Source organism: Achroia grisella, unplaced genomic scaffold (assembly GCF_030625045.1).
Source record: "Achroia grisella isolate CSIRO2021 unplaced genomic scaffold, CSIRO_AGI_Agris_v1 utg633, whole genome shotgun sequence".
Classification (NCBI taxonomy): Eukaryota; Metazoa; Arthropoda; class Insecta; order Lepidoptera; family Pyralidae; genus Achroia; species Achroia grisella.
The window spans coordinates 424,989-451,603 of record NW_026712969.1 but is presented as its reverse complement, the minus strand read 5'-3'; the positions used below and the strand labels follow the sequence as shown (position 1 = coordinate 451,603).

The 26,615-nt window shown below is 36.5% G+C and overlaps 1 protein-coding gene across 1 annotated transcript; it reads left to right on the top strand.

The window, feature by feature from the left end:
• The first annotated feature begins 368 nt into the window (after positions 1–368).
• Positions 369–21,084, top strand: LOC131849087 (putative pre-mRNA-splicing factor ATP-dependent RNA helicase PRP1). Its single transcript, XM_059199075.1, has 13 exons — positions 369–525; positions 3,116–3,243; positions 4,756–5,037; positions 7,237–7,792; positions 9,105–9,243; positions 10,106–10,281; positions 11,830–11,966; positions 14,884–15,021; positions 15,799–15,921; positions 16,881–16,980; positions 17,950–18,040; positions 19,059–19,221; positions 20,199–21,084. The coding sequence occupies exons 1-13, from the start codon at positions 476–478 to the stop codon at positions 20,324–20,326; spliced, it is 2,211 nt and encodes a 736-aa protein (XP_059055058.1). The 5' UTR covers positions 369–475; the 3' UTR covers positions 20,327–21,084.
• The last annotated feature ends 5,531 nt before the right edge of the window (positions 21,085–26,615 follow it).

Here is a 26,615-nt window from a genome sequence, read left to right as displayed (position 1 = left end):
ATAAAAAATCTTATAAATGTGTTATATCAGTTTTTTATTGCTAATATAATTCAGTATTTAATAAGAAGTCTACTTCATTCCTTCATGGGAAAAATCTGAATAAAACCGAACGCAATTACAATATTTTTCGACAATAGGAAGCAAAGGAACAAAGCTCAGACCATAAACTAGATATTGTTGTGAAATAATAATATTAATTATCTATTTAATATCAGAACAATTACATTTCCAAGTAAAATGATAACATTAATTCATATAAATGTAGTTTATTGTAATTGTTACGGAGAGAGTATAGTACGATTCATTTCAAAAAATGCCAAACGTCGAACTGGCCATTACCATAAACAATAGATCGTCCATCTATAATTTTTTTAAAGCTCTTCCATCGCCATTTTGTTGGTGTCGTACTACTTTTAGAAATTATTGTTTTATTGTATTTTATCATAAAATTCGTTAATTAAGTTTTGTGTAAGTTATGTCTAAACGACGAATAGAAATGATGGACCCATTCATTAAGAAAAAAAGGTCAGTAATTGATTTTGTTGACTTTTTGAAAGCTCGAACCACGCGTTTTTCAGCCTTTGTTTGTAGTTTAATTTTCTCGTAACACGTTGAAATTGCTTCTATTTATCGTGATTACCGTTATTTTATTACTTTGTTATGTGTTTTTATAAATTGTATGGAAGTAGTTTTGTCTTATAACGGCCTCGGGACCGGTCGATATATCGTTCCAATATCGGAACAGCACATGAGCGCAAAAACGCATTTTTTCTATTTCCTAGCAATTAACTTGACAAAACTATTAATTTTATTAATGGTTTAATCACATTACACTTATTTTTTATATTACAATACAATGATTGATCATTCAATAATAGGATTTATATTTATTTGTTTAACCCGTAAAATTAACAAATATTAAGTTGAAACAGCTAGCGATGGTAGGAGGGGATTTTTAAGGGGAGAATTGTTAACTATAAACTAAACATTGTACATGTACAAACGCTGCTGTGCTCACTAAGCAATTTTATTATTGTAAAAATATTGCCAAAAAAGTGTCGAGTCGTGGCCCCCACCTTTTCTATCAGTGTACCCTATCAGTTTGAACTCCACCTAGTGTCCTCTGGAAATTCATGGCTAATTCCTGGTGAATTCACCATGTTGAGATTGGGAAATCATGCTCATCCCATAATCCTCAACTGCTGCTTTGCCAGCATAAGCAAGTGCATCCTTTAATATTTAACAAACTAGTACACCCAATGTCATTTTTTGGTGTTTTTTTTAACAAGTGTATCATGTAAAACACATTTTTATTTTTATATTAAACTAGTTCTTCCCGCAACTTCGTCCGTGTGGAATTTAATTTAATTTTTATAAAATAAAAGTCTAAGTTACTCCTTATTACATCAGCTACCTGCCAAAAAAAGTCCCGTCAAAATCAGTCCAGCCATTTCAGAAATTAGCCAGAACAAACCGAAAGACAGACAAAAATTGTAAAAAAGTGTTATTTTGGTCTATAATTATTTCAATATTACAAACAGACACTATATTGTACAAACAGACACATCAGCAATTTTATTTCTATTTCAGAGATAGATTGTGTCATCCATCATATTTGTGAAGGGACTTATGGGGACTTGTTTAGTTAGGTTACAAACACTGATTACACTATTTGCTTTTGACAAAATTGCAATAGCATATGCTGGTGGTCACTCTATTCTCACAAATTTGAATATACAAATGAATCTGTATTATTGTAAACATGTACAACATTTATTTGAAACGAATACGAGCTGAGTTTCTTGTCAGTTCTTCTCTTCTCGAATTCACTCCGAATTGACGGTAGATTTGACATATCATAAGAGTCTGTAATAGACCTACATGAATAAAGATATCTTGATTGATTTGATTGATTGATGGCCTCAGTAGTTCAGCAGTTTAGTACACTGCATTAATAGTTGTAGGTTCAATTCATTAAATGATGGAAACATTTTATTTTTGAGTAATTATTGTTTGAATTCCTCTGACTGTTCTATATGACTCTACATGTATTATATATTTACAAAAATGTATTTAATATTTGTATCCTATACATTAGATCAAGATGGCAATGTGTTAATTCTTCAGGGTTATTTATTTATTAAATTCCTGGTGAATTTGTCATGGGTGTCTGACCTGACTTGATGTTCTTTTTGTCATACTCCAAATTAATATAATGTACTATCTCCACTGGTGGGGCACCTGCATAACCCTTTGTTAAACCTTTGATAAGTGCACAATCCCTTTATCATTCAATTAAAAATTCAAATTCAAAATATCTTTATTCATGTAGATCTATTACAGACTCTTATGATATGTGAAATGTATCGTCAGTTTGGAGTGATTTCGAGATGAGAACAACTAACAAGAAACTCAGCTCGTATTTTTAAATAAACATTGTACACATTTACAATAAAACAGATTCATTTTTAATTTCTAATTTGGGATAATAAAATATATATATATATATTTCAACATAATTTATAACATGTTGAAATATGGAATTATTTCAACATAATTTATGAGAAATATTTATTATGTTGAAATTAATTTGATTGATATGCAATACAACATGATTTCACATGATATGACAAGAGTCATACACACAGTTGCATTAAAAAAACCAACAAGAGTGGTTAAGTCGACTATTTGCGAGTGAATAAGTGAAATAACAAATTACATAGTGATCATTAAAAGTTATTACAGTTTAGATTATTTTAATAATAAATATTGTGCTGATGATCTATATATGTCAACTCTAAATAATGTTTAATCAAATAAACTTATAGTGTAGTACAATCCATGTACTACTTTGTCTTCTTTCCTCTACCCAAAGGTTGTCTGGAAGAGTAAAAAAAAAAATATTAGTTTTTTATTACAATAAATTGTGTATTAAATATATAAATACTTTATAATTATTGACTTTACAAAAAATAATCAAGTATTTGTGATCTATAGGAGGATTTAAAAATATAAATACTTCATAATTTATTGAAAATTATTGACTTTAAAAATTTAACGGTATTTGACTCAAGTAATTGTGATATATTCGAAAATTTTCGATGTTATTTGACAGGGAAGAGAAGGCGGCAGCTGCAGCCAAGTCTGGAAGCAGTGGGGAGTCGTCTTCAGATACTGTGGCCACCCTCGGGACAAGCATGCCACCCACTGCCACCAGCACGCCTGGTGTTAACCCATTCACAGGTATTTGGAGATTTATGTTTACATACTTAGTTTTCTATGTATAATGTGTATGTATTTATGAAAACAAAAATATCTATGTATATGTATCAGTTGTCTAGTACCCATAACACAAGCTTTAGTTAGCATAACTTGGGACTAGATAGCGCTGTGTGAATGGTAAAGAAATTATTATGATTATTTTATTACTTAAATACAAATTAAAAAATCGTTTATTCATTTAGTACATTTAAAAAATATATATCTATGTATTTATTAGTTATCTAGTACTAGTACCCCTAACACAAGTTTTAGATAGTGTGACTTGAGACTAGACGTCGCTGTGTGAATGGTAAAGAAATTATTATTATTTTATTACTTAAATTAAAATATCGTTTATTCATTTAGGACATTTAAAAAAAAATATATCTGTGTATTTATCAGTTATCTAGTACCTGTAACACAAGCTTTAGATATCGTAACTTGAGACTAGGCGGCGCTGTGTAAATGGTAAAGAAATTATTATGATTATTTTATTACTTAAATACAAATTAAAAAATCGTTTATTCATTTAGGACATCTTAGTCGGTTATTAACGTGAAATTTTTTATATAATATTTTTTCCCCTACCGTCCAGTTCGGTATATAGATCCAATTGCGAACTGGCGAAAATCCAGTTTAGACTAGGAATCTGCACTGATCTCTCAGAGGAGCAATCATTAACAGATGATAATTGTACAAAGCATCGGGCTCCGGTAACAGTTTACGTTGGCGGCGCACCAGTGAACTATGGTAGGATGAGCATGGAGTCAGGTCAGTTAGCACATCATGATGAAGTCCCTATTGCTGTGGGTTTGTCAGGAATTGGCCGTAGCCGCTTTATAAGTCCTTTCGGTTTGGAACACTATCTGCACTCGCTCCTTATCGTTCGGTGAAGTCGTAAATGCCAGCTGCGGGCAACAGTAGAGTAGTTTAAAACATCACTGAAAAAAAAAAACATTTCGTATTGTTTGTTTCAAATTAACTCCAGTGTATTTAACACTATACACTTTGTGTAAAGGGTAAGTAAAGTAATTACGTGAGGGTTGAAAGGCCCTCCCTTTCAAGGGGTTTGAAAAAAATCATAAAATATCACAAGGGGGAGGGGGGGGTTAAAAAATTCTAAGTTAAAGCATACATAGGGACGGACAGACAGCAATACACTTTGTGTAAAGGGGCCATCTATTGATTACGTGAGGGTTGAAAGGGGAGGAGGGGTTGAAAAAATCACAAAATATCACAAGGGGGAGATATATGCATACATCGTGGAGATCTATGGGGGAAGCCTATGTCCAGCAGTGGACGTCTTCCGGGCTGCGATGATGAAAGCATACATAGGGACGGACAGACAGCGACAGCGACTTTGTTTTATACTATGTAGTGATGTGTATTCCTTAGTAATTGTTCAGGGTTATTATTAAGTACTTTATCTGTTTATCTTAAGGTATTTTTTTTATAAAAGTAGCGCTTGACTAATCTACCATTGTCTTCCCGCAGGCCTGCCGCACTCGCAACGCTACCACGAGCTCCTCCGCCGCCGTCTCGGGCTCCCAGTGTGGGAGTACAAGAACGACTTCATGCGTCTACTGAACACACACCAGTGCGTGGTGCTGGTGGGCGAGACGGGCTCCGGGAAGACGACCCAGATACCGCAGTGGTCGGTGGAGTTCGCAGCGGTGACGGCCGGCAAGTCTAAAGGCGTGGCGTGTACGCAGCCCCGCCGGGTGGCTGCCATGTCGGTCGCTCAGAGGGTCGCCGAGGAAATGGACGTCGCTTTAGGTAAGAAATATGTTTATTTTGACTGAAATATTGTTTAGGTTAGGCTCGCATAATATATTTTATATTGTAATATTTATATATAAAAATTACGTGTCACGTTGTTTTCTTCTTCTTCTTCTAAACTACTGAACCGATTGCAAATTTGATTTGCACATTGTGTGCAATTTGATCCAACTTGAAAGATAGGATAGCTTACATCTCAATTTGTAGTCGCAATAATATTTTATTCAAGAACCTTAGACACAGCAACGCGTGGCCGGGTCTGCAAGAAATATATATATACTAGTTGTGCCCGCGATTTTACCCGCGTTAAGTTTCAATAATGACTTGTACATATACATGCACATACTGCCATTCTCTCTTAAAGACATCCAGAGAAGCACTATTTATCAAATACGTGGGGTGCACCGACCTTTGACCTTATAACAGCCGATTCGCGCGTAACGGATTACATAGCTACTTTTTGGTATTTTATAGTGGATATTTACTATAAAATATTATTATTTCTTTAGATTATGACATAATAACATAGTTTACATGATTTTAAGGGAATACGATAAAAAAAATCCCGTAAAATGTAAAAGATAAAAAATGGTTATTGTTGGTTATCCTTAAGAGATAGACATATACCATCACGGACTTTTTTGTTGACCTTATTTTGATACATCTCAAAGCACTAGACAATACGCATTTTCATTAAACAGTAGTGTATTTTTATTTATTTAACTTTAATGCACAAAAAAATTTGTACATGTGGCGGACTTAATATCTTGCCGCGTTATGTACCAGGCAACCATGAGTGGTGCAACGAAAGATTATTGGCGGTGCACTAATATAAATAAGAAATGTCAAAAAAAGCCTATAAAATATAATATAGCCTATATGTTATTCTGATGCATAAGCTATATTACTGCTTACCTTAGCTACTTACTTTACCTAAGTGCCGTTTGACGAAAGTTAGTACTTCGTTTTATGGAAATTGCGTAAGATTATACAACAAACTTCCAGTCTGTACTCAATTTGCCAGAAAAAAGATTCAAATGTGTTATAAAATATTTTCCTTGTAAAAAAGCTTATTATAAAATTGAAAAATTTATAAATGATAATGATGTTTTTGTAGAAAATATCTAACTTAATGTTCATAGCGTTGACAATGTTATCTGATTGAATAAAGATTGAGTGCGTAGCTGTTTCTATGTTGATTGTCGCATGCCTTGCTAAGTATCTACTTAAATCAATATTTATTTAAAAGAGCAACACACAAGTTGTTTCATTCTTCTTGTGATGAATCTGCGTTCCGAATGAGTGATAAAATAAAAAAAAATGTGACTATTCAAAAGTGCTTATATTATGTTTATTTGAATAAAGATTATTTTTATTTCTTAAAAGTAAAGTTTCTTCAAAATTCAATCTATCTATTAAAATCCGTTGCGTAGTTTTAAAGATTTAAGCATACATAGGGACAGACAGCGATAGCGACTTCATTTTATACTGTGTAATGATCCGTTATTTTGACGTATAATTTCTATTACTGTAAAGTCAAAATCCGTTGAGTAGTTATTGCGTGAGAGTAACAAACATCCATACTTACAAACTTTCGCATTTATAATATTAACCAGCTACTCGCCCCGGCTTCGCACGGGTTTACATGTATTATATATATATATATATATATATATATATATATATATATATATATATATATATATATAACCTTACTCTTGAATCACTCTATGAATTAAAAGAAACCGCTTCAAAATCCGTTGCGTAGTTTTAAAGATTTAAGCATACATAGGGCTATGCTCGGAGTTACTCTGCGTGATCGAATCAGAAATGAGGAGATCCGCAGAAGAACCAGAGTGACTGACATAGCCCGAAGAATTGCGACTCTGAAGTGGCAATGGGCAGGGCACATAGCTCGTAGGACAGATGGCCGTTGGGGCAGTAAAGTCCTCGAGTGGCGATCACGGACCGGAAGACGCAACGTAAGTATTTGCTCAAGATCGCTGGAAGGCATTGGATGCGAGCAGCGCAGGACCCATCGTCGTGGAGATCTTTGGGGGAGGCCTATGTCCAGCAGTGGACGTCTTCCGGGCTGCGATGATGATGATGATGATGATGAAGCATACATAGGGACGGACAGACAGCGACTTTGTTTTATACTATGTGATGATAAGATATATGTTATATGTTCTCCAGGTCAACAAGTCGGCTACAGCATCCGCTTCGAAGACTGCTCCGGTCCGCAGACAGTACTCAAATACATGACAGACGGTATGTTGCTCCGAGAAGCCATGTCCGATCCCATGCTGGAGCAGTACAGAGTGATACTCCTCGACGAAGCCCACGAGAGAACGTTAGCTACAGACATCCTTATGGGTGTGCTGAAGGAAGTTATAAAACAACGGTCAGATCTCAAACTGGTCATCATGTCAGCGACCCTGGATGCTGGGAAGTTCCAACAGTACTTCGACAATGCACCCCTGATGAACGTACCAGGGCGCACGCACCCCGTCGAGATATTTTACACTCCGCAGCCCGAGAGGGATTATTTGGAAGCTGCGATCAGAACTGTGATACAAATACATATATGTGAAGAGATATCCGGTGATATTCTTCTGTTTTTGACGGGACAGGAAGAGATAGAAGATGCGTGTAAGAGGATCAAGAGGGAGATAGACAATTTAGGACCGGATGCTGGAGAGTTGAAGTGTATACCGTTGTATTCGACTCTGCCGCCGAATTTACAACAAAGGTTAGTGGTTTGCAAAGATATCATGTTGACAACCACAGTGGTCTAACGCCGGTACTATATTTATGACTAGCTGTACCCGCGACTTCATTCGCGTGGAATTTAACTTTATTTTTCTAAAATAAAAGTAGCCTAAGTTACTCCTTATTACATCAGCTACCTCCCAAAAAAAGTCCCGTCAAAATCGGTCCAGCCATTTCAGAGATTATTCGGAACAAACAGACAGACAGACAAAAATTGTAGAAAAAGTTATTTTGGTGTATGTACCGTATCTACATTCATATGCATGTAGTAAAAACGGTTATTTCAATATTACAAACACACTTCAATTTTATTTATATGTATAGACTAGCTGTTCCCGCGACTTCGTCCGCGTGGAATAGTTACCTCATAAAATATGTAATAATTATAGAAAACCAAAGGAAAAAGTTTCTTCATTCTAGTTTCAAAAGCAACGAATTTCCGTACAAACTTACCTATTTTATTTTTATAATAATAATATACATTTATTTAGCAAAAAAGTGTTAGAAATAGAAATAAAGTAACATACAGTTAACATTAGCATACCTACAGTAAATTAATTTGACAGTAAATATATCATTTCAATCTGTTGAGTAATTTTGACACGAAAAACCTGACAGACAGAGTTACTTTGGCATTTATAATATTAGTAACGGTGGTCGCGGGTTCGATTCCTTGCACAACACAAACACTTATATTCATGAGTGAAATTTTGTTTGTATTGATCTGGATATTCTCTATGTACAAGACAAGTTTCTTTAAAATCGATTCAGTAGTTTATGCGAAAAAGTATATTAAATATATTGTTAGGGTCCACATGCATATTTTCGAAAAATCTGATATTTTATATTAAAAAAAGGTAGTTTCATTATTACTCGGTATCGTTAAACTAGTTGCATATAACCCCCACTCATATCTTCTCTGTATAAAAGGGAGGGTTTTTGTAAGCCGCGGCATTCGGTCTTTGTGCAGGTTGTATTTTAATTGCTAAAGTGAATTATGTTAGAGACATAGTTAAATTAATGTCATATAGTTGTTATTTTATTATAATACATACTTTTACTAGTACATAGAGTTGATATATCTAACAAATGTACATACGGCAAAGTTTCGGTTTATAACACAGGATGTGATTTTAAACAAATATATATACAGACATAGAAATTAATGAATATAGAAAATATTTTATTCAAATAAACTTACATTGAAGCACTTTTGATATATCTAACATTATGTACACACATACAAAGTTTCCAGTTTATAACACTAGTAAGAATACGAACTCTGTTTCCAGAATTTTCGAGGCCGCCCCACCGAATAAAGCGAACGGCGCAATAGGACGGAAGGTGGTCGTCTCAACCAACATAGCGGAGACCTCGCTCACCATAGACGGCGTTGTGTTCGTCATTGACCCAGGCTTCGCTAAACAGAAGGTAAGTTTTTTATACCGCTACTAGCTGCAATGCGTGGGAAGGCCTCCAAACCGAAGTGGCAATGGGCAGGGCATAGCTCATAGGACAGATGGCTGTTGGAGCAGTATAATACTCGAGTGGCGACCGCGGACCGGAAGACGCAGCGTGGGAAGGCCTCCAGCAAGGTGGACCGACGATCTGGTCAAGATCGCGAAGGCATTGGATGCGAGCAGCGCAGGACCGATCCGTGGAGATCTTTGGGGGAGGCCTATATCCAGCAGTGGACGTCTTCCGGGCTGAGATGATGATGACTATCTGCAAACCGCGACTTCGTCCGCGTGGTAATTTAACTTTAGTTTTCTAAAATGAAAGTAGCCTAAGTTACTCATTATATCAGCTAGATGCCAAAAAAAGTCCCGTCAAAATGGGTCCAGCTATTTCAGAGATTAGCTAGAACAAACAGACAGACAAATATTGTAAAAAAATATATTTTGGTGTATATACAGTATTTGTATTCATGAGCATGTAGTAAAAAACTGTTATTTCAATATTACAAACTCAAATTTTATTTATATGTATAAACTATCAGACCCGGCCACGCGTTGCTGCGACTAAGGTTCTTGAATAAAACAATATTGCGACTATAAATTGAGATGTAAGCTATCCTATCTATAAAGGTGGATCAAATTGCAATTGGAGTGCCATCTGCACACGCCCCCTATCGTCCGGTGAAGCTGTAAAGGCCAGCTGCGGCCCAACAGCATTAGAGTAGTCTGAAAAAAAAAAGCTTGCCTAAGGCCCGTGTGATTGCGCGTATTACTCCCGTGAAAAGGGAGATGTGTAAAACATATATGAAAGAATAATAATAATAATGTTTGAACAGGTGTACAACCCTCGGATCCGCGTGGAGTCTCTACTAGTGTCTCCGATCAGTAAGGCGTCAGCGCAGCAGCGAGCCGGACGAGCCGGACGTACGCGGCCCGGGAAGTGCTTCCGGCTCTACACAGAGAAGGCGTACAAGAACGAGATGCAGGACAACACCTACCCCGAGATACTGAGGTGACAGCTCAGACGGTTTGAAAGAGTATTTGTTTTTAGTTCTTATGTTACTAGATGTGCCGCTCTGGCTAAATAGGTCACGTCCGGAGGAATGAAAAAAATAAATTCTTTATGGTAATCTTATATATAAAAACTAGCTTTTGCCCGCGGCTGGAATGGCGTGGAATTTATCAATACCTTTCTTAGGGGATGCCTATGTCATAGTAGCTTTATGCATGCAAAGTCTCAGCCCGATCGGTTTAAAATTGACAAAGTTTCATATAAATTTTCATCCCCTATTTTATCCCCTTGGGGGTAGAAATAACCCAAATTCTTTCTTAGTGGATGCCTACATCATAGCATCTACCTGCATGCGAAATTTCAGCCCGATCCGTCCAGTTGTTTGGCTGTGCGTTGATAGATCACTACGTCAGTCAGTCAGTCACCTTTGAGTAACATATATATTTAGATAGCTGTACCCGCAATTTCGCCCGCGTGACATTGATAGCCTATATGTTAATCTGATGTTCAAAATCTACCCTGTATCATCGTAAGCACAGATATTATATTATATTAGAGTCCGTTAGTTTTCTGTTCCCGCGCGTTCCCTTCCCCTCCCTAACTAGTAACAAACGGACCGTACAGCGGCCTTGACCCGCGCGCGCATTGTGTTGTGAATTAAAATAAATTAGAACTGTGTTAACCTACTGTGAAACCTACTGTGAAGCTGGAAAGCTAGCGAAGATACCTTCGAGACCCTGAAGCCCAAGAAATCCGCAGAACCATACAGGTAAATGACTGACGCTTCCCTAACATTTTGGTAGCAGAGTAGTTTCCCAAACACTGATGTTAAGCTATATTACTGTAAAGCAGGCATGTTATGCATATGAAATTTCGGATACGGATAGGTTTCAGATATAGGAATGATTATTATACCGGATAGGGATATGAAATCGTGTCGTTTACCATTCCATATGAATCTCTAATACACCAATAATGTGCATGCAATCAATTTATTGTATATAAATTGACATATAAAAAAGCAACACACAAGTTTCTTGCTCATTCTTCTTGTGATGAATCTGCATTCCAAATGAGTGGTAGAATAAAAAATATGACTATTCAATAGTGCTTGTAATGAGTTTATTTGAATAAAGATTATTTCTATTTCTATTTCTATTTGGCACTGTAGGAGTTAACCAGACTTTCGTCCTAACAAACTGACAGACTAAAATATGGAAAGAGTCACATACGAATTTGAATTTTGAATTTCAATTTGAATAGAATGAAATTCCGAAAAAAAAAAAGTCCGGCTCGAAGGACCAAAATTCTATTCTAATCTATTCTATTTCTATTTCTTATAAATCAACAATACACACAAGGATTCTGTTTAAAGAGCATAGCAATTTCGTAGATGACTCATTCCCAAAATGAAATTTAAAATTGAACCTTCAGTATTAAAGCTAAAAGGTGTGGAGGTGTAGGTGAAACAGAATCGAACCCGCGACCGTCCGTCCCCGCCGCCGGCACGTCGCAACATATCTAATGCTTCACCGCATTGCGTTGCAGATCAAACTTAGGATCTGTAGTTTTGCAGTTGAAAAAGCTGGGCATCGATGATTTGGTGCATTTCGACTTCATGGACCCGCCCGCGCCGGAGACGCTCATGAGGGCCCTCGAGCTGCTCAACTATCTGGCCGCGCTCGGTGAGTAGCTGTTGTTTTTTTAATTATTCAGGGTGGTAGAACCTAAAGTTGAGCATAGGGGTTAAGGGAGTTTTTAGTGGTCCTTGCTAGCAATATACTATATTTGGTTATGTTCAGGGTGGAACTCTATGTTTTGATTATAGAGATTGATGATAATGTTGAGCAATGTTGAGAAAGGGGATTGTTAGTAATATGGAGTAATAAGATCGTTGCCAGCAATGTACCATGTCAGGTTAGGTTAGGAGACACTCATGCGGACCATCGAGCTGCTCAGCTATCTGGCCCGCGCTCGGTGAGTTTGTGTTTTATTTAATTCTTTATCAAGGCTGCGGAACCTAAGGTTGAGCATAGGGGGTAAGGGGATTGTTAATAATGTCGCTCGGACTGCCCAATTATCTGACAACGCTCAATGAGTTTGTTTTGTTAATTATTAATAATAATAATAATAATAATAATCTCATAACAGTATACACAGCGCCATCTAGAAGTTAAGCTAGCTAAAGCTATTGTTATGGGTACTAGGTAACTGATACATAACATAGATATTTTTTTTTTTTTCGTAAATACATAGATATTATACATAGAAAACACCCAGACCGATACAAACAATCATACTCATGAATACAAATGTTTGTGCCGTGCGAGGAATCGAACCCGCGACCATCGGACGTAAAGCGGCGTGCTAAACCGCTATACCACTGAGGTCGTCAATTTAAGGGTGGTAGAACCCAACGTTGAGTATAGGGATTGATGAGACAATGTTGAGCAATGTTGAGGAAAGTTGTTAGTAATTTGGAATAATAAATATTGTTACTAACAATTTTAAATTTTTTCTATATTACGATGGTTGCAAACAAGCATACGATACATCTGATGGTAAACGGTTACCGATACCTAAGACACCGGTTGGCTAATTATCTAACTTCGTTCGCAACTACTTTTGTATGTAACGTAGTGAAAATGACGTCATCAGTCAATAATGCTATTGAAACCGATAAGATATTGAAACCTTCAAGAAAAGAGCTTATTCCTTTTTAAAAGGCCGACAACGTACTTGCAATTCGCCTGGTGTAGCGGGTGCTCATGTGCGGCGGTGATCACTTACCATCAGGTGAGCCGCATGCTCGTTTGTCCTGGTTATAAAAAAAAATGCGATTATATTGACGCCATTTGACGCTGTCAACTAGCATTGCAACGTAAACGCAACTTTACATATCGATAGAAAATATTTCTATCGAATGTCGATTTAGTAACCTCGTTGCAATGTCACGTAATCGCTATTTTGCCGAAATGACAGCGTGGAATTGAAACGGTTTTTAGATTATGAGAAACCAGGGATGTTACGGAGCTTCGACTCCGGTTCCGTTAAATCGGAACTTCCGATTATTATCACCTTCGGTTCAGACTTCGGCTCCGACATTTTTAAATCGGAGGTCGAAGCATAACATAGCGGCGAGGGCGGCCTGTGTCGACTGTTATGAACAGGTTCATACATGTCGCGCGGGGAATCCCACCGACCTCCGCTACGTGAAGAGAAAAGAGAAGACTAACAGTCGTCGAAAAGAGAAAATTCATTGTTTTGTACCCGACTCTGGATCTAATATGATACGAGCAATGAAACTCTGCGACATACCTGTGGTCTAATTATCTAACTTTGTTCGCAACGATTTTCGTATGTAACGTAGTGAAAATGACGTCATCTGTCAATAATGCGATCATATTGACGCCATTTGACGCTGTCAACTATAACGTAAGTAATGCAACGTAACTTTACATATCGATAAAAATTATTTCTATCGAATGTCGATTTAGAATGTCACGGAATCGCTATTTTGCCGAAATGACAGCGTGGAATTGAAACAGTTTTTAGAGTATAAGAAACAATTTAGAAGGTGTTTCTTTTGGTTAAAATCTTTAAAATACCAGCATTAGCAGTATTATTTATCTTGTTTTGGTAATTTTCAGTATTACATATATTTTTATTATATTAAATATTACATAGAAAGTCGTGAAAAGGTTTTAAATTTATTAAAATGGGAAAATCGTCACGACTCACAACACGACATCAGTGTTGCCAATTCGATATTTAATTTTTGTCCCAAATCACATTGAATAAAAAATGTTGTATCAACTAGAGTAAACGTTTAATATAAAATTAGGGTTGATTATGATATTAATATAATTTAAAAACTATTTCAATGAATACGGTGCTCTGTGAACGGAATACGGAACGTTTATGATGCTCTGTGATTTGATGAAGTAAATAAATTTATTTGTTTAAAGTTTTTACAATTATGTACAAATTTAAAAAGATGTGCCCATATCATTTTAAATTTATATGGATAAAAATTACTTACCTAGGTATCTATAATAGAAAAGAAAATTTAATTTGTAGGTTAGATTCATATTATTAATGATTATAAATAGTTTGTATAAAATATGCTTTTATATTCAAAATTATTAACCTTATTTTTTCATTATAGAATAGAATAGACTTTCTTTATTTTATTTTATTAAGTGTCTATTAATAAAATTAAAATAAAAGAACAAGTGAACGCTGCAGTTTATTTTGTAATTTTTGAACGCCGTGAGAAGTCAAGTCAAGAAGAAAGTCGTGAAAAGGTTTTAAAATTATTAAAATGGGAAAATTCTTACGACAGACAACACGACTTCAGTGTTGCCAATTCGATATTTAATTTTTGTCCAAAATCACATTGAATAAAAAATGTTGGTCCAAATTAATAAAAAAAAGTTGTATCAACTAGAATAAACGTTTAATATAAAATTAGGGTTGATTATGATATTAATATAATTAAGAAACTATTTCAATGAATACGGTGCTCGGGGTGTCACGTGCGAGTTAAAGAGGTACAGTTTTTGTTTCATGTGTTAATATGTATATATGTGGAATTTGCAGATGATGATGGTAACCTGACGGACCTGGGCGCGGTGATGGCGGAGTTCCCCCTGGACCCCCAACTGGCGAAGATGCTGATAGCCAGCTGCAACCACAACTGCTCCAACGAGATCCTCTCCATCACTGCCATGCTGTCAGGTGCGTGTTGGTTGCAGATTTTTTTTTATTACTCTTTATTGCACCATAATAACAAAAAAACATATATACAAACGAAAGCAATATTTAGATTATGGGTACAAAAGGCGGTCTTATCGCTTATGCGATCTCTTCCAGACAACCTTTGGGTAGAGGAGAAAAGACAGAAGGTGGTGAATATTATTCTAAAACAGCTATTCAAAAGAGACACAAGTTTCTCGCTCATTCTTCTTGTGATGAGTCTGCGTTTCGAATGAGTGGTGGAATAATAAATATGTGACTATTCAGAAGTGCTTATATTAAGTTTATTTGAATAAAGATTATTTCTATTTCTTGTTTGTCATTCTAATTATATATAATTACTAGCTGACCCGCGCAATGTCGTCGGTATTTCATTTCCGCGCCTTTTACAATATTTTTTATTGCAGCTCCGCCCCTATTGGTCGTAGCGTAATGTTATATAGCTTAAAGCCTTCCTCGACAAATGGACTATCCAACACAAGAAGAATTTTACAATTCGACCCAGTAGTTCCTGAGATTAGCGCGTTCAAACAAACAAACTTCAGTTTTATAATATTTATATATTATATATATTTTTTTCACTTTTATGGATTTAAAAGAAGCTAATACTCACCTACATGGGCCTTAGCCAAGTGTGGGAGAGGTTGTGCTGGGTGAAGATATTGTTGAGGAGGTTAAGAATTATTATTATATATATTATTAATATTATTATTGTATTATATAATTTTTTATTAATATATTTGTGTTGTATGTTTACAGTACCGCAGTGTTTCGTAAGGCCGAACGAGGCGCGTAAGGCGGCAGATGAGGCCAAAATGAGGTTCGCGCACATCGACGGTGACCATCTCACGCTGTTGAATGTTTACCACGCCTTCAAACAGAGTAAGAGCAGTGGCAACACATTTTATTGAGTCATGTCTCCCTACATTATCCTTCCTAAAATTCTTGAAATGGCGTCTACCACGCCCTCAGAGTAAGAGCAGTGGCATTACAAGATTTTTTTAGGCTACTTACTACGTATGTTTAATTTTTTTTTCCGACAACTCAAATGCTGTTGGCCGCGGCAGGCCAGGCAGGTCTGTACAGCTTCACCGGACGATAGGGGGCGAGTGCAGATGGCACTCCAAACCAAAGAAGGACTTATGGAGCAGTTGAAGGCCAACTACCGCCTGACGGATACGACTTTAGTCTGAGGGCACCGCTGGTTCGAACCTCGGCTCAGGCCGTCGTAATATCGATCCCCGTTTGAATTGGACGGGGGATCGATCGGAGGAAAATTGTTGTAGTGTAATAATAATAATATAATATCTCAGGACAATTAACACAGCGCCATCTAGTCCCAAGCTAAGCAGAACTTGTTGCTTGCTTGCATAGATTTTTTTTATTAATACATACATATTATACACAGTAAACACCCAGACCGATACAAACAATCATACTCATGAATATAAAAGTTTGTATCATTCGAGGAATCGAAGAAGAACCAGAGTGACCGACATAGCCCGAAGAATTGCGACTCTGAAGTGGCAATGGGCGGGGCACATGGCTCGTAGGACAGATGGCCGTTGGGGCAGTAAAGTCCTCGAGTGGCGACCACGGACCGGAAGACGCAAGGTGGACCGACGATCTGGTCAAGATCGCTGGAAGGCATTGGATGCGAGCAGCGCAGGACCGATCGTCGTGGAGATCTTTGGGGGAGGCCTATGTCCAGCAGTGGACGTCTTCCGGGCTGCGATGATGATGATGATGAGGAATCGATCCCGCGACCATCAGATAGTACAGCGGTATATTCCACTAGACCACCGACTACTCTATTCTGATGAACTATATGTGTGTTGCAGACATGGAGGACCCACACTGGTGCTACGATAACTTCATCAACTACCGCTCGCTGAAGTCGGGCGACAACGTGCGGCAGCAGCTCAGCCGGATCATGGACAGGTGAGGCAGTCCCTACTAATTTTTTTTTATGGACGATAGTGGAATGGTGCACCCGCCTGTACTAACGGTTTACGCTGGCGGGGCACCAGTGGAGGATGATAAGATGAGAATGAGGTCAGGTCAGTTAGCCCATCGTGACAATTTCACCAGGATTTTAACACGATAGTTTCCAGGGGGAACCGCGTGGGGGTCGACCCGACATGGTACATTGCTAGCAATGGGGTTATCAATCCACATTACTAACAATCCACTCCCCCCAGTCCCTACTAATTATATAAATGCGAGAGTAACTCTGTCTGTCTGTCTCGCTACTCGAGCTCGTCAAAACTACTGAATCACGACGCCACGGGTTAAATTAAAAAAAAAATTTGGGTTAGACTACCCCTAACATTTAGGAGGAAGAAAAATAGATGTTGGCCGACCTACTCAATACGCTCACAAAATTTCATGAGAATCGGTCAAGCCGTTTCGGACGAGTATGGGAACGGAAACTGTGACACGAGAATTTTATATATAAGATAAAATTTATATTATATAATATAATGTAATGCCATATTTTAAATAGTAATAGTTTTTGTATTTACATATAATCTATACCTGAAGCTATTTAAATGAATTTTATAATATAGTTTTGTTATTTAATATTATATATATTATTTGACGACCTCGGTGGTCTAGCGGTCTAGCACACCGCTTTACGTCCGATGGTCGCGGGTTCGATTCCTCGCACGGCACAAATATTTGTATTCATGAGTATGATTGTTTGTATCGGTCTGGGTGTTTTCTATGTATATTATGTATGTATTTACGAAAAAAAAAAATATCTATGTACTTGTATCAGTTATCTAGTACCCGTAACACAAGCTTTAGATAGCTTAACTCGGGTCTAGATGGCGCTGTGTGAATTGTTATTAGATTATTATTATTATTATTATTATTATAATTATAATGTTTGTTCGTTTATTGCAGGTTCAATCTGAAGCGTACTAGTACAGAGTTCACCAGTAAAGACTACTATATTAATATAAGGAAGGCACTCGTCAATGGTTTTTTCATGCAGGTATGTTCATTCGTTACTAGATGACTCGAGAATTACGGCCACAGGCAGAGGCTGCAAAAAAAATGCAATTTCTAAATATATATTTGACGACGTTTGACGATCTCATTGGTCTAGCACACCGCTTTACGTCCCGTCGCGGGTTAGATTCCTCGCACGGCACAAACATTTGTATTCATGAGTATGATTGTTTGTATCGGTCTGGGTATTCTATGTGTTTACGAAAAATATTATCTATGTATTTGTATCAGTTATCTAGTACTCATAACACAAGCTTTAGCTAGCTTTAGCTTTAACTTGGGTCTAGATGGCGCTGTGTGAATATATATTGTTATTTGTTTACATATATGTATATTGTTCTTTGTTTGTCTGTGCGCAATAAAGAATTATTATTATTATTATTAATTTATTTACTCTATTGCACCAGAAATATATATATATATATATGTATATATAATAGATAAAAAGTTATACAAAAGGCGGTCTTATCACTAACAGCAATTTCTTACAGACTCAATTAATATCTATACTCATTTTAATTAATTTCATATTCTCTGTTCACTTTATAATGTGCTGTTGCCTTTATACGTAGTGATGTCAATTTTTAGAATTAGTTTGTTGTTATTTGTGGAAGCCTATCAGTGGCTTAGTAGGACGTCTATATTGATTTTATTTAAGACTAGCTGTTCCCGTGTGGAATTTAACTTTATTTTTCTAAAATAAAAGTGGCCTAAGTTACTCCTTATTACATCAGTTACCTGCCAAAAAAGTCTCGTCAAAATCGGCCCAGCCATTTCAGAGATTAGCCGAAACAAACAGACCGACAGACAGACAGACAAAAATTATAAAAAATGTTTATTTGGTATATGTACCGTATATATATTCATATGCATGTAGTAAAAAACGGTTATTTCAATATTACAAACAGACGCTACAATTTTATTTATATGTATATATATACTTAAATAGCCTTGGTTTTCCTGTAATAAATTAATAATTTAATAATGTTTGTTATTCACAGGTGGCACACTTGGAACGTACAGGGTATTACTTAACAGTGAAAGACAATCAGGTAGTCCAGTTACATCCGTCCACCTGCCTCGACCACAAGCCCGACTGGGTTATATACAATGAATTCGTGCTCACAACTAAAAATTATATAAGGACAGTTACAGACATCAAACGTGAGTATCCGTAGTGTAGCTACAGTATTACATATGAAATAAAATCCAAAATAATTCTAAACTTTCGTGTTTAATATACATTATTTTAATTATTAACCGGGTCTTAAGAAAGAAAAGAAGAAAGACAATGAGATTAAATCAGTCGTAGTGATAAGAGCAGACTGGTCCCTACAAGCAGCACTCGTTCACGAGTATGACGGATGAAATGCTAACGTTAAAGACGTTTAGAATCTACATAGACATTCTAAAATTGGTTAAGTTAAAATATGTGAATCCAATCTACCAACTAGCTCTAAACTTCATCCTCGATTATCTTTTATATCAACCACGCGAATGTTATAAGTGAAGAAAGAAAAATATTTTATTCAGTGCAATGTAAAAGATACAATATAAACAACAAACGAAAAAAAAAGAACAAATAAAATGTACATATAATTAAACTTAATTTACCATAATTAGAAATAAACATAAAATAATCAGGTTTACTTACCTTTAATTGTCATAAAATTATTCGTGTTAGGTTAGGTTAGTATCCACCCCAATTTTATTTTTTTATTTTTTAGACAAAATTTTTTGTTTCTATTTTTTTTATGATACAACATACAAAAATACATACAATCCTAAATTTTCACCGTTCTATCATAAACCCCTATTTTTTTTATAGCGTTATTAATTTGTATGGCAAAACAACGTGTTTAGACCCGGTTAATAATTTAAATAATCCAAAATAATTTATTCTAAATAAATGTCCTACAATTTTAGGTCGGATTTCACTAAAGAAACTGATCGCGTTCAGTTCGAACTGAACGCGATTAAAACGTTTAAACGTGTTCAAAGACCCATTGAGAATAAAGGATACTTAGGAACAAGTTTGTCTTTAAATCTAGTATTAATGTAATGAATATGACTCTTTTGGATTTTGAATATTCAGTAATAAAATTTCATAATATTTATCCGTCTTATTTTATTAATTTCAGCCGAATGGCTCCTGAAAATCGCGCCACAGTACTACGAGCTGAATAATTTCCCACAATGCGAGGCGCGGAGACAGCTCGAGCTGCTGCAGGCGAGGCTCGACTCGAAAGTGTACCAAGAAGGCTTCTAAAGCCAACGGAGATGCAGCATCTCACACCAAGAATGAAGACTAAGTTAACAAGTGATATAATGTTCAGGACTGTAGTGATGTGCGGACTATATCTAATGTGTTTGAAAGTGGTATCACGGGCATAGACAATGGCTCAACAACATTTTTTTTTATGGATGATAATGGAGTTTTGCGGATATCTATGGTTATAGTACATGGTACCAGGATCTTAGAATGTGCGTGGAGTTAAGTCAGTTTGTTGCAATATAACCAGAATATTTATCATGGGCATAGACAATGACCCGCCAGCATATTTTTTTATGGATGATAATGGATTTTTGCGGATATATATAGTAAAAGTACAGTTGGTACCAGGATGTTAGAATATGTGTGGAGTTAAGTAGTTATATCAGCATCATTTCAGTTAGGAAGATATCCACTGCTGAACAGAGGCCTTCTCCAAAAATCTTCACGACGATCGGTCCTGCGCTGCTCGCATCCAATGCCTTCCAGTGATCTTGACCAGATCGTCGGACCACCTTGCTGGAGGCCTTCCCACACTGCGTCTTCCGGTCCGCGGTGGCCACTCGAGTATTATATTGCCCCAACAGCCATCTGTCCTACGAGCTATGTGCCCTGCCCATTGTCACTTCGGTTTCGCAATTTTTCGGGACCGAAGTTTGTTATAATTTAACTATGATTCTCAGGGCATAGACAAGTACCGGCATGTTTTTTTTTTAATGGAATTGTGCCTATGCGGCCGTACACACTAGCACCAGGATTATCATCCTGATGAAATAAATAAAGTTAGATAACAATTTAACCAAAATGGTTAAACGGAATTTAGAGTCGGCAACGCGCACGTGTCACTCCTGATGTTTCAGGCGTCCATAGGCTACGGTAACCATTTACCATCAGATGGGCCGTATGCTTGTTTGTCACCTACATGGTATAAAAAAACTTGGAGGGCCGCCTGACATTGCACTTGCTAGTAATGGATTGAAGATACGATGTATAGGCGCGGTGGCAATTCTACTGGCTCTATCTAAGGCAGAGTATAAGGCACCGGATGCCTCAGTGTAAGGCAGACGTAGGTTCTAGGAAGTCGTACGACGTTGTGTTGCTATTGATTAACATAAGATTAGGATCCAGCAAATTCACTGCCAAGAAACAACTTACGAAGCGAGCTGTTTGGCAGCTGTAATAAAAGTTAACAGATTACTTTTCCCCCCATAAGGGGAAAAAGCTTAAATAGGCAAAAAAATAAGGGAATTTAGTTTTTTACCCGGGACAAATTGTCTAGCGTAGATCGATCGATTTAATAATAAAAAACGGAGCATGATTCCCATACGGGACAGTCAGTTCCGGACATTTTAAACTAAGCCTAAAATACGGGACGATTGGCAACGCTAGCTGAAATATGCGAGATTGAGGTACACACGCAGAAAACTCAAGGTCTACCTTCTGTTCTTTTTTGAAGAGTTTTAGACTCTGCTAAGAATCTTTAGTTGCCATTCATAAATTGTGTGACATCATTTTTTATTGGGTTATGGGCTATTGTCAAACGTGGATCGAAATTACGAGTTGCCAGTTGCATAAACGAATTATGACATTTCGTGACATGTTGGGTGTTTGTTCAGGAACCGGCGTGAGTGATGTTCTTCTATAATTTATATCACTTAGCACCAGGTGGGCCGTTGGTCTGTCCGGGGCTATTGTCTGGTGCTAAGACCTGTAGCACTGCGACCTACATATATCTATTGTGCTCGCCCTTTTTCAGAATTCGCTACCTAGACCCGTCCGGGACGAGAATTGAAGGATATTCTTAGGAGCGATGGTTTTTGTCTCAGGATAGAGTGTATACTTTCCAAAGGAGATATTTCGTTTATACATGAGAGGGCTTCAACCAGATAGGATGTGTAGTGGCGTTTCCTCTTCTGTTTGGCAGAATCTTTAGATTGTTTCATATATAAAGCAGCTCGTATAACAATGTTCGTTTTATGCGCGTACTTGCTTTTTTTTATCAAATTCAAAGAGCCAGCCAGTAGGCAGTGCGATGATTTAAAAAGTTAAAACGACAAAAAAATGTCAAAATGAAAATTCACAAATTTTTATTGTGGGGTTTGGGCTATTGTCAAGTGCTAAGACCTGTAGCACTGCGACCTACATACATCTATTGTGCTCGTCCGTTTTCAAAGTCCACTACCTAGACCCGTCAGGGACAAGAATTGAAGGATATTAGGAGCGATGGTATTTATCTCTTCAGGATAGTACACACAGGTTCCTCTTCCCCACTGGGCACACTGAGCACGTACCCAGGGCCCCGCGAAGGATTGTGACCCTAATCTAGTCCCTACTCCATTACCAAACTATACCCTATAGCTACTCTACTCTCACTAGAAAATCAGTCTTAACAAATGCTTACCGATTATGGTCAATTTGTTCGATTTTTTTATAAATGTCTAGCAAGAACTTATCGCAACGATTTTTTTATATTTTTTTTTGCCTGGTTTGCTTTTAAGGTAGAGCATCTGTATATAGATCATGTTCAAAATGACTTTGTCTGTTCTAACAAAATAGTGCTTTATTACTATGGTCCTAGGCGCCCCTATATCCTAATGTGCCCAAGGCCTCTAATAGGAGAAAGACGACCGAGTACACACCTCAGCTCCACGTTGACGTAATTTGTGAATGGAACTATAAGGTATCCGGGAATGTTTTGTATGAATTCACATCAGTAAAGTGATACAAAGTGACGATGAGTAACGGCCAGCCGTATGGTTTTATAATATGGACTATATACACTAATGTATCGACCGCAGCGCAGTAGCGCGGTGTTTTGGTGTTTAAAATAATGTTATTAAACATAGGAAATAAATGATTCTACTGTATATGAATTGATTTTTATTTAACTCGTTACTGGTGGCCTCATGTGGAATTAGATAAAATAAAATTTCAAAATTCAAATATCAAAATATTTTTATTCATGTAGGTCTATTACAGACTCTTATGATATGTCAAATCTACCGTCAGTTCGGAGTGATTTCGAGATGAGAAGAACTGACAAGAAACTCAGCTCGTATTCTTTTCAAATAAACGTTGTACATGTTTACAATAATACAGATTCATTTTTAATATCAAATTTGTGAGAATAGAGTGACTACCAGCATATGCTATTGCAAAAGCAAATAGTCTAATCAGTGTTCAGTGTAACCCATTTCTAAAGTAAAGTAGCATATGTTTAAACATTCGTGTTTAATAGGTTTTGCCCATGATATTTGTAGTCTAGGGTAGACGAACCTGTATGCATCAACGTGCCATTTTTTCCAAAAAATTGTTTAATGGGGTCATTGACGTGCCATCAAACAATTTTGACTTGCTGATTATTTGGTAAATAATAATAATAAATACTATCAAAACTCTATATGAAATAAAGTAAACAAAAGAGGTACATTTTGGATTGTTTTCATTACACGCATAAATTAAATTAGTGTGACTTCTGTTGCTGCAGGTTAGATGACAAATAATTTATGTCAGGCTTGTACGATGTTACTTTTAGCAAAGTGCATGCTGAACTGGATTCATCTGTCAAACGGTTTCTAACCGAGTTTTTAGTGTTATTCATCTCTGAAAATAATGACTCGCAGGCATAGGTAGGTGGAAATATTGTTAAAATTCAAATTCAAAAATCATTTATTCATGTAGGACATTTTAGCCGCTTATGAACGTCAAATTTTTACATTATAATTTTATTATTTCTCTACCGTCAATACGTCAAAATGGCATGAGTCAGCTTCTTCAAACAGTTTTATGATCGACGACGTGCCCAAAATATTGTGTCGCGTGCCGTCAATAGCCGCCTACCCTAGTCTATTGGTGTTATTCTGACGTATAAGCTGTATTACTGCTATTTGCTGAAAACTTCATGTATACAGTATTGCACTGTAGAGTTTGATATCAACAAATAACTTTTGTAGCATCAAGGCAAGAAGTTTAATAGTCATACCCTTAGTTTCCATATAAATTGAGATATGCGTCGTCTATCTATCGTTTGTGGCTACGATGGTCTCTGCAGTACGTAGCGGATACACCTACTTACAATAAAATTTATTCTCAACATTATAATACGTAATTATAAGAAAATAATAACTTTCGTTGAATTATTAATGAAGCTTTTAAGTTCATTATGTTGGTAACTATGCTTTTATAAGCGTCCAATTTACTTCGAACTTTTCGATATGAATTCTAATTAGTTCACTTTTAGCGTATTTTCAATTTAATTTTGATAGGATTTTATTGATCTTGCTTCGTATACTGTCTTTAACTTACCAAGGACCTAAATGATCCAGCGGTTTATCGCACCGCCTTTTGTGGTCGTGGCTTCAATTCCTTGCACGATGCAACCATCTTATTAATATAATAAACGCGTAAGTTTGTGAGTGTGGATGGATCATCATCATCATCGTAGCCCGGAAGACGTCCACTGCTGGACATAGGCCTCCCCCAAAGATCTCCACGACGATCGGTCCTGCGCTGCTCGCATCCAATGCCTTCCAGCGATCTTGACCATGGATGGATGTTTGTTACTCTTTCACGCAAGAACTACTCAACGGATTTTGATGAAACTTTCAGTAATATAACTGTACAAGGGACGTATTTTGATCTCTTTTTCCCAGGAAGTTTACGGCTTAAACTGAACTGCATGGAAACTGACTGGATTTTAAAAAGTTCATAATACGCCCCCTGGTCTAAAGCGCCTAATATATTTTAATAGAATAGAATAGAAAATCATTTATTCAAATAAACTTAATTTAAGCACTTTTGAATAGTCAACATTTTTTTCAAATCTACCGCTTATTCGGAAAGCTGTCTCATCACAAGAAGAATAAGCAAGAAACTTGTGTGTTGCACTTTTAAACAATCCTTGTAAGTTCACATTTTACAAGTCGAAACGTGTGAATACAAACTACCAACCAGCACTAATTTATTTAGGCTCAAATATAAAAACACAATAAGATTAAATCAGTGGTAGTGATAAGAGCAGACCAGTCCCTACAAGCAGCACTCGTTCACGATTATGACGGATGAGCCAGCCATCACTGCGCTCGACCATATTTTAGGGAGCCCAATGACCCGGCCCACCACGCCGCATGTCTGGACATTTTAGTGTAGTAGTAATAGCACCAAGAAGATGCACTTAGTGGTCGCATTGCATATATACTCGTTTTTTTATACCTGCATTATTTTTATTTTTTTATCTTATACAGATAGACGTCAGTTGTCGAGTTCACTTTTGTACTAACCTAATTGGTAAAACGTTGATATTAAAATACTTACAGATAATAAAATATGGGTTTCATTAGAAGCTCCATTATGTCATACCAGACAAAAACTCATACGTCAAAATAACATATCATTACATAATATAAAATAAAGTCGCTGTCGCTGTCTGTCCCTATGTATGCAAATCTTAAAAACTACGCAACGGATTTTGAATAGTTTTGTTTATAGATAGAGTAATTCAAGAGGAAGGTTTATATATATAATACATGTACACCCGTGCAAAGCCGGGGCGAGTAGCTACTGGCCTATAAATTCCACGCGGATGAAATTGTGGGCACAGCTAGTTCGAAATAAAACTAAATATAACAATAAATCAATTTAATCATACAACAACTACCATCGCTCGCTCATTATAATATAAACTCAATTCGTACACCTGGAAAGTTCTAAGTATAGTCATGACCATCGACAATAATCTATAGACGCCGGTGCCAATCAAAATTAAAAAATATTCATGTAGGACATTTTAGCCGCTTATGAACGTCAAATTTTTATATTATATTTGTTTCCTTACCGTCCAGTTCCGTATATAGAGCCAATTGAGAAGAACTGGTAAGAACTGAATTGTTTTTTTTTTCCAAAGCCAGTTTATTTACAATGTATATTTATATAGGTGTCTATGTCTAACATTAAATGAAAATCCAGTGCATGAAAAACTATTGCCATGCACGCTCGTCATTCAAGTAATCGTTTAGTGAGTAAGGTTTTGCTCAGTAAATATGATTTAACAGATGTTTTGAATTTATTTAAGTGTAATTCCAACATATCCTTTGGTATCTTATTGTAAATTTTACCTATTCCCATAAGAGACCGAGAAGAAGATTGACTTTCTAAACGATACATGGGGACAGCAAGATTGTCTTTAAATCATTACATAGTATACAACAAAGTCGCTGTCGCCGTCTGTCCATCCCCCTATGTATGCTTTAAAACTACGCAACGGATTTTGAAGCGATTTTTTTAGTAG

Coding starts and splice junctions, on each gene's coding strand:
- LOC131849087 (XM_059199075.1), top strand. CDS start 476: ATGTCTAAACGACGAATAGAAATGATGGACCCATTCATTAAGAAAAAA. Junction 526..3,115: donor CCATTCATTAAGAAAAAAAG/GTCAGTAATTGA, acceptor GTTATTTGACAG/GGAAGAGAAGGCGGCAGCTG. Junction 5,038..7,236: donor GGAAATGGACGTCGCTTTAG/GTAAGAAATATG, acceptor TATGTTCTCCAG/GTCAACAAGTCGGCTACAGC.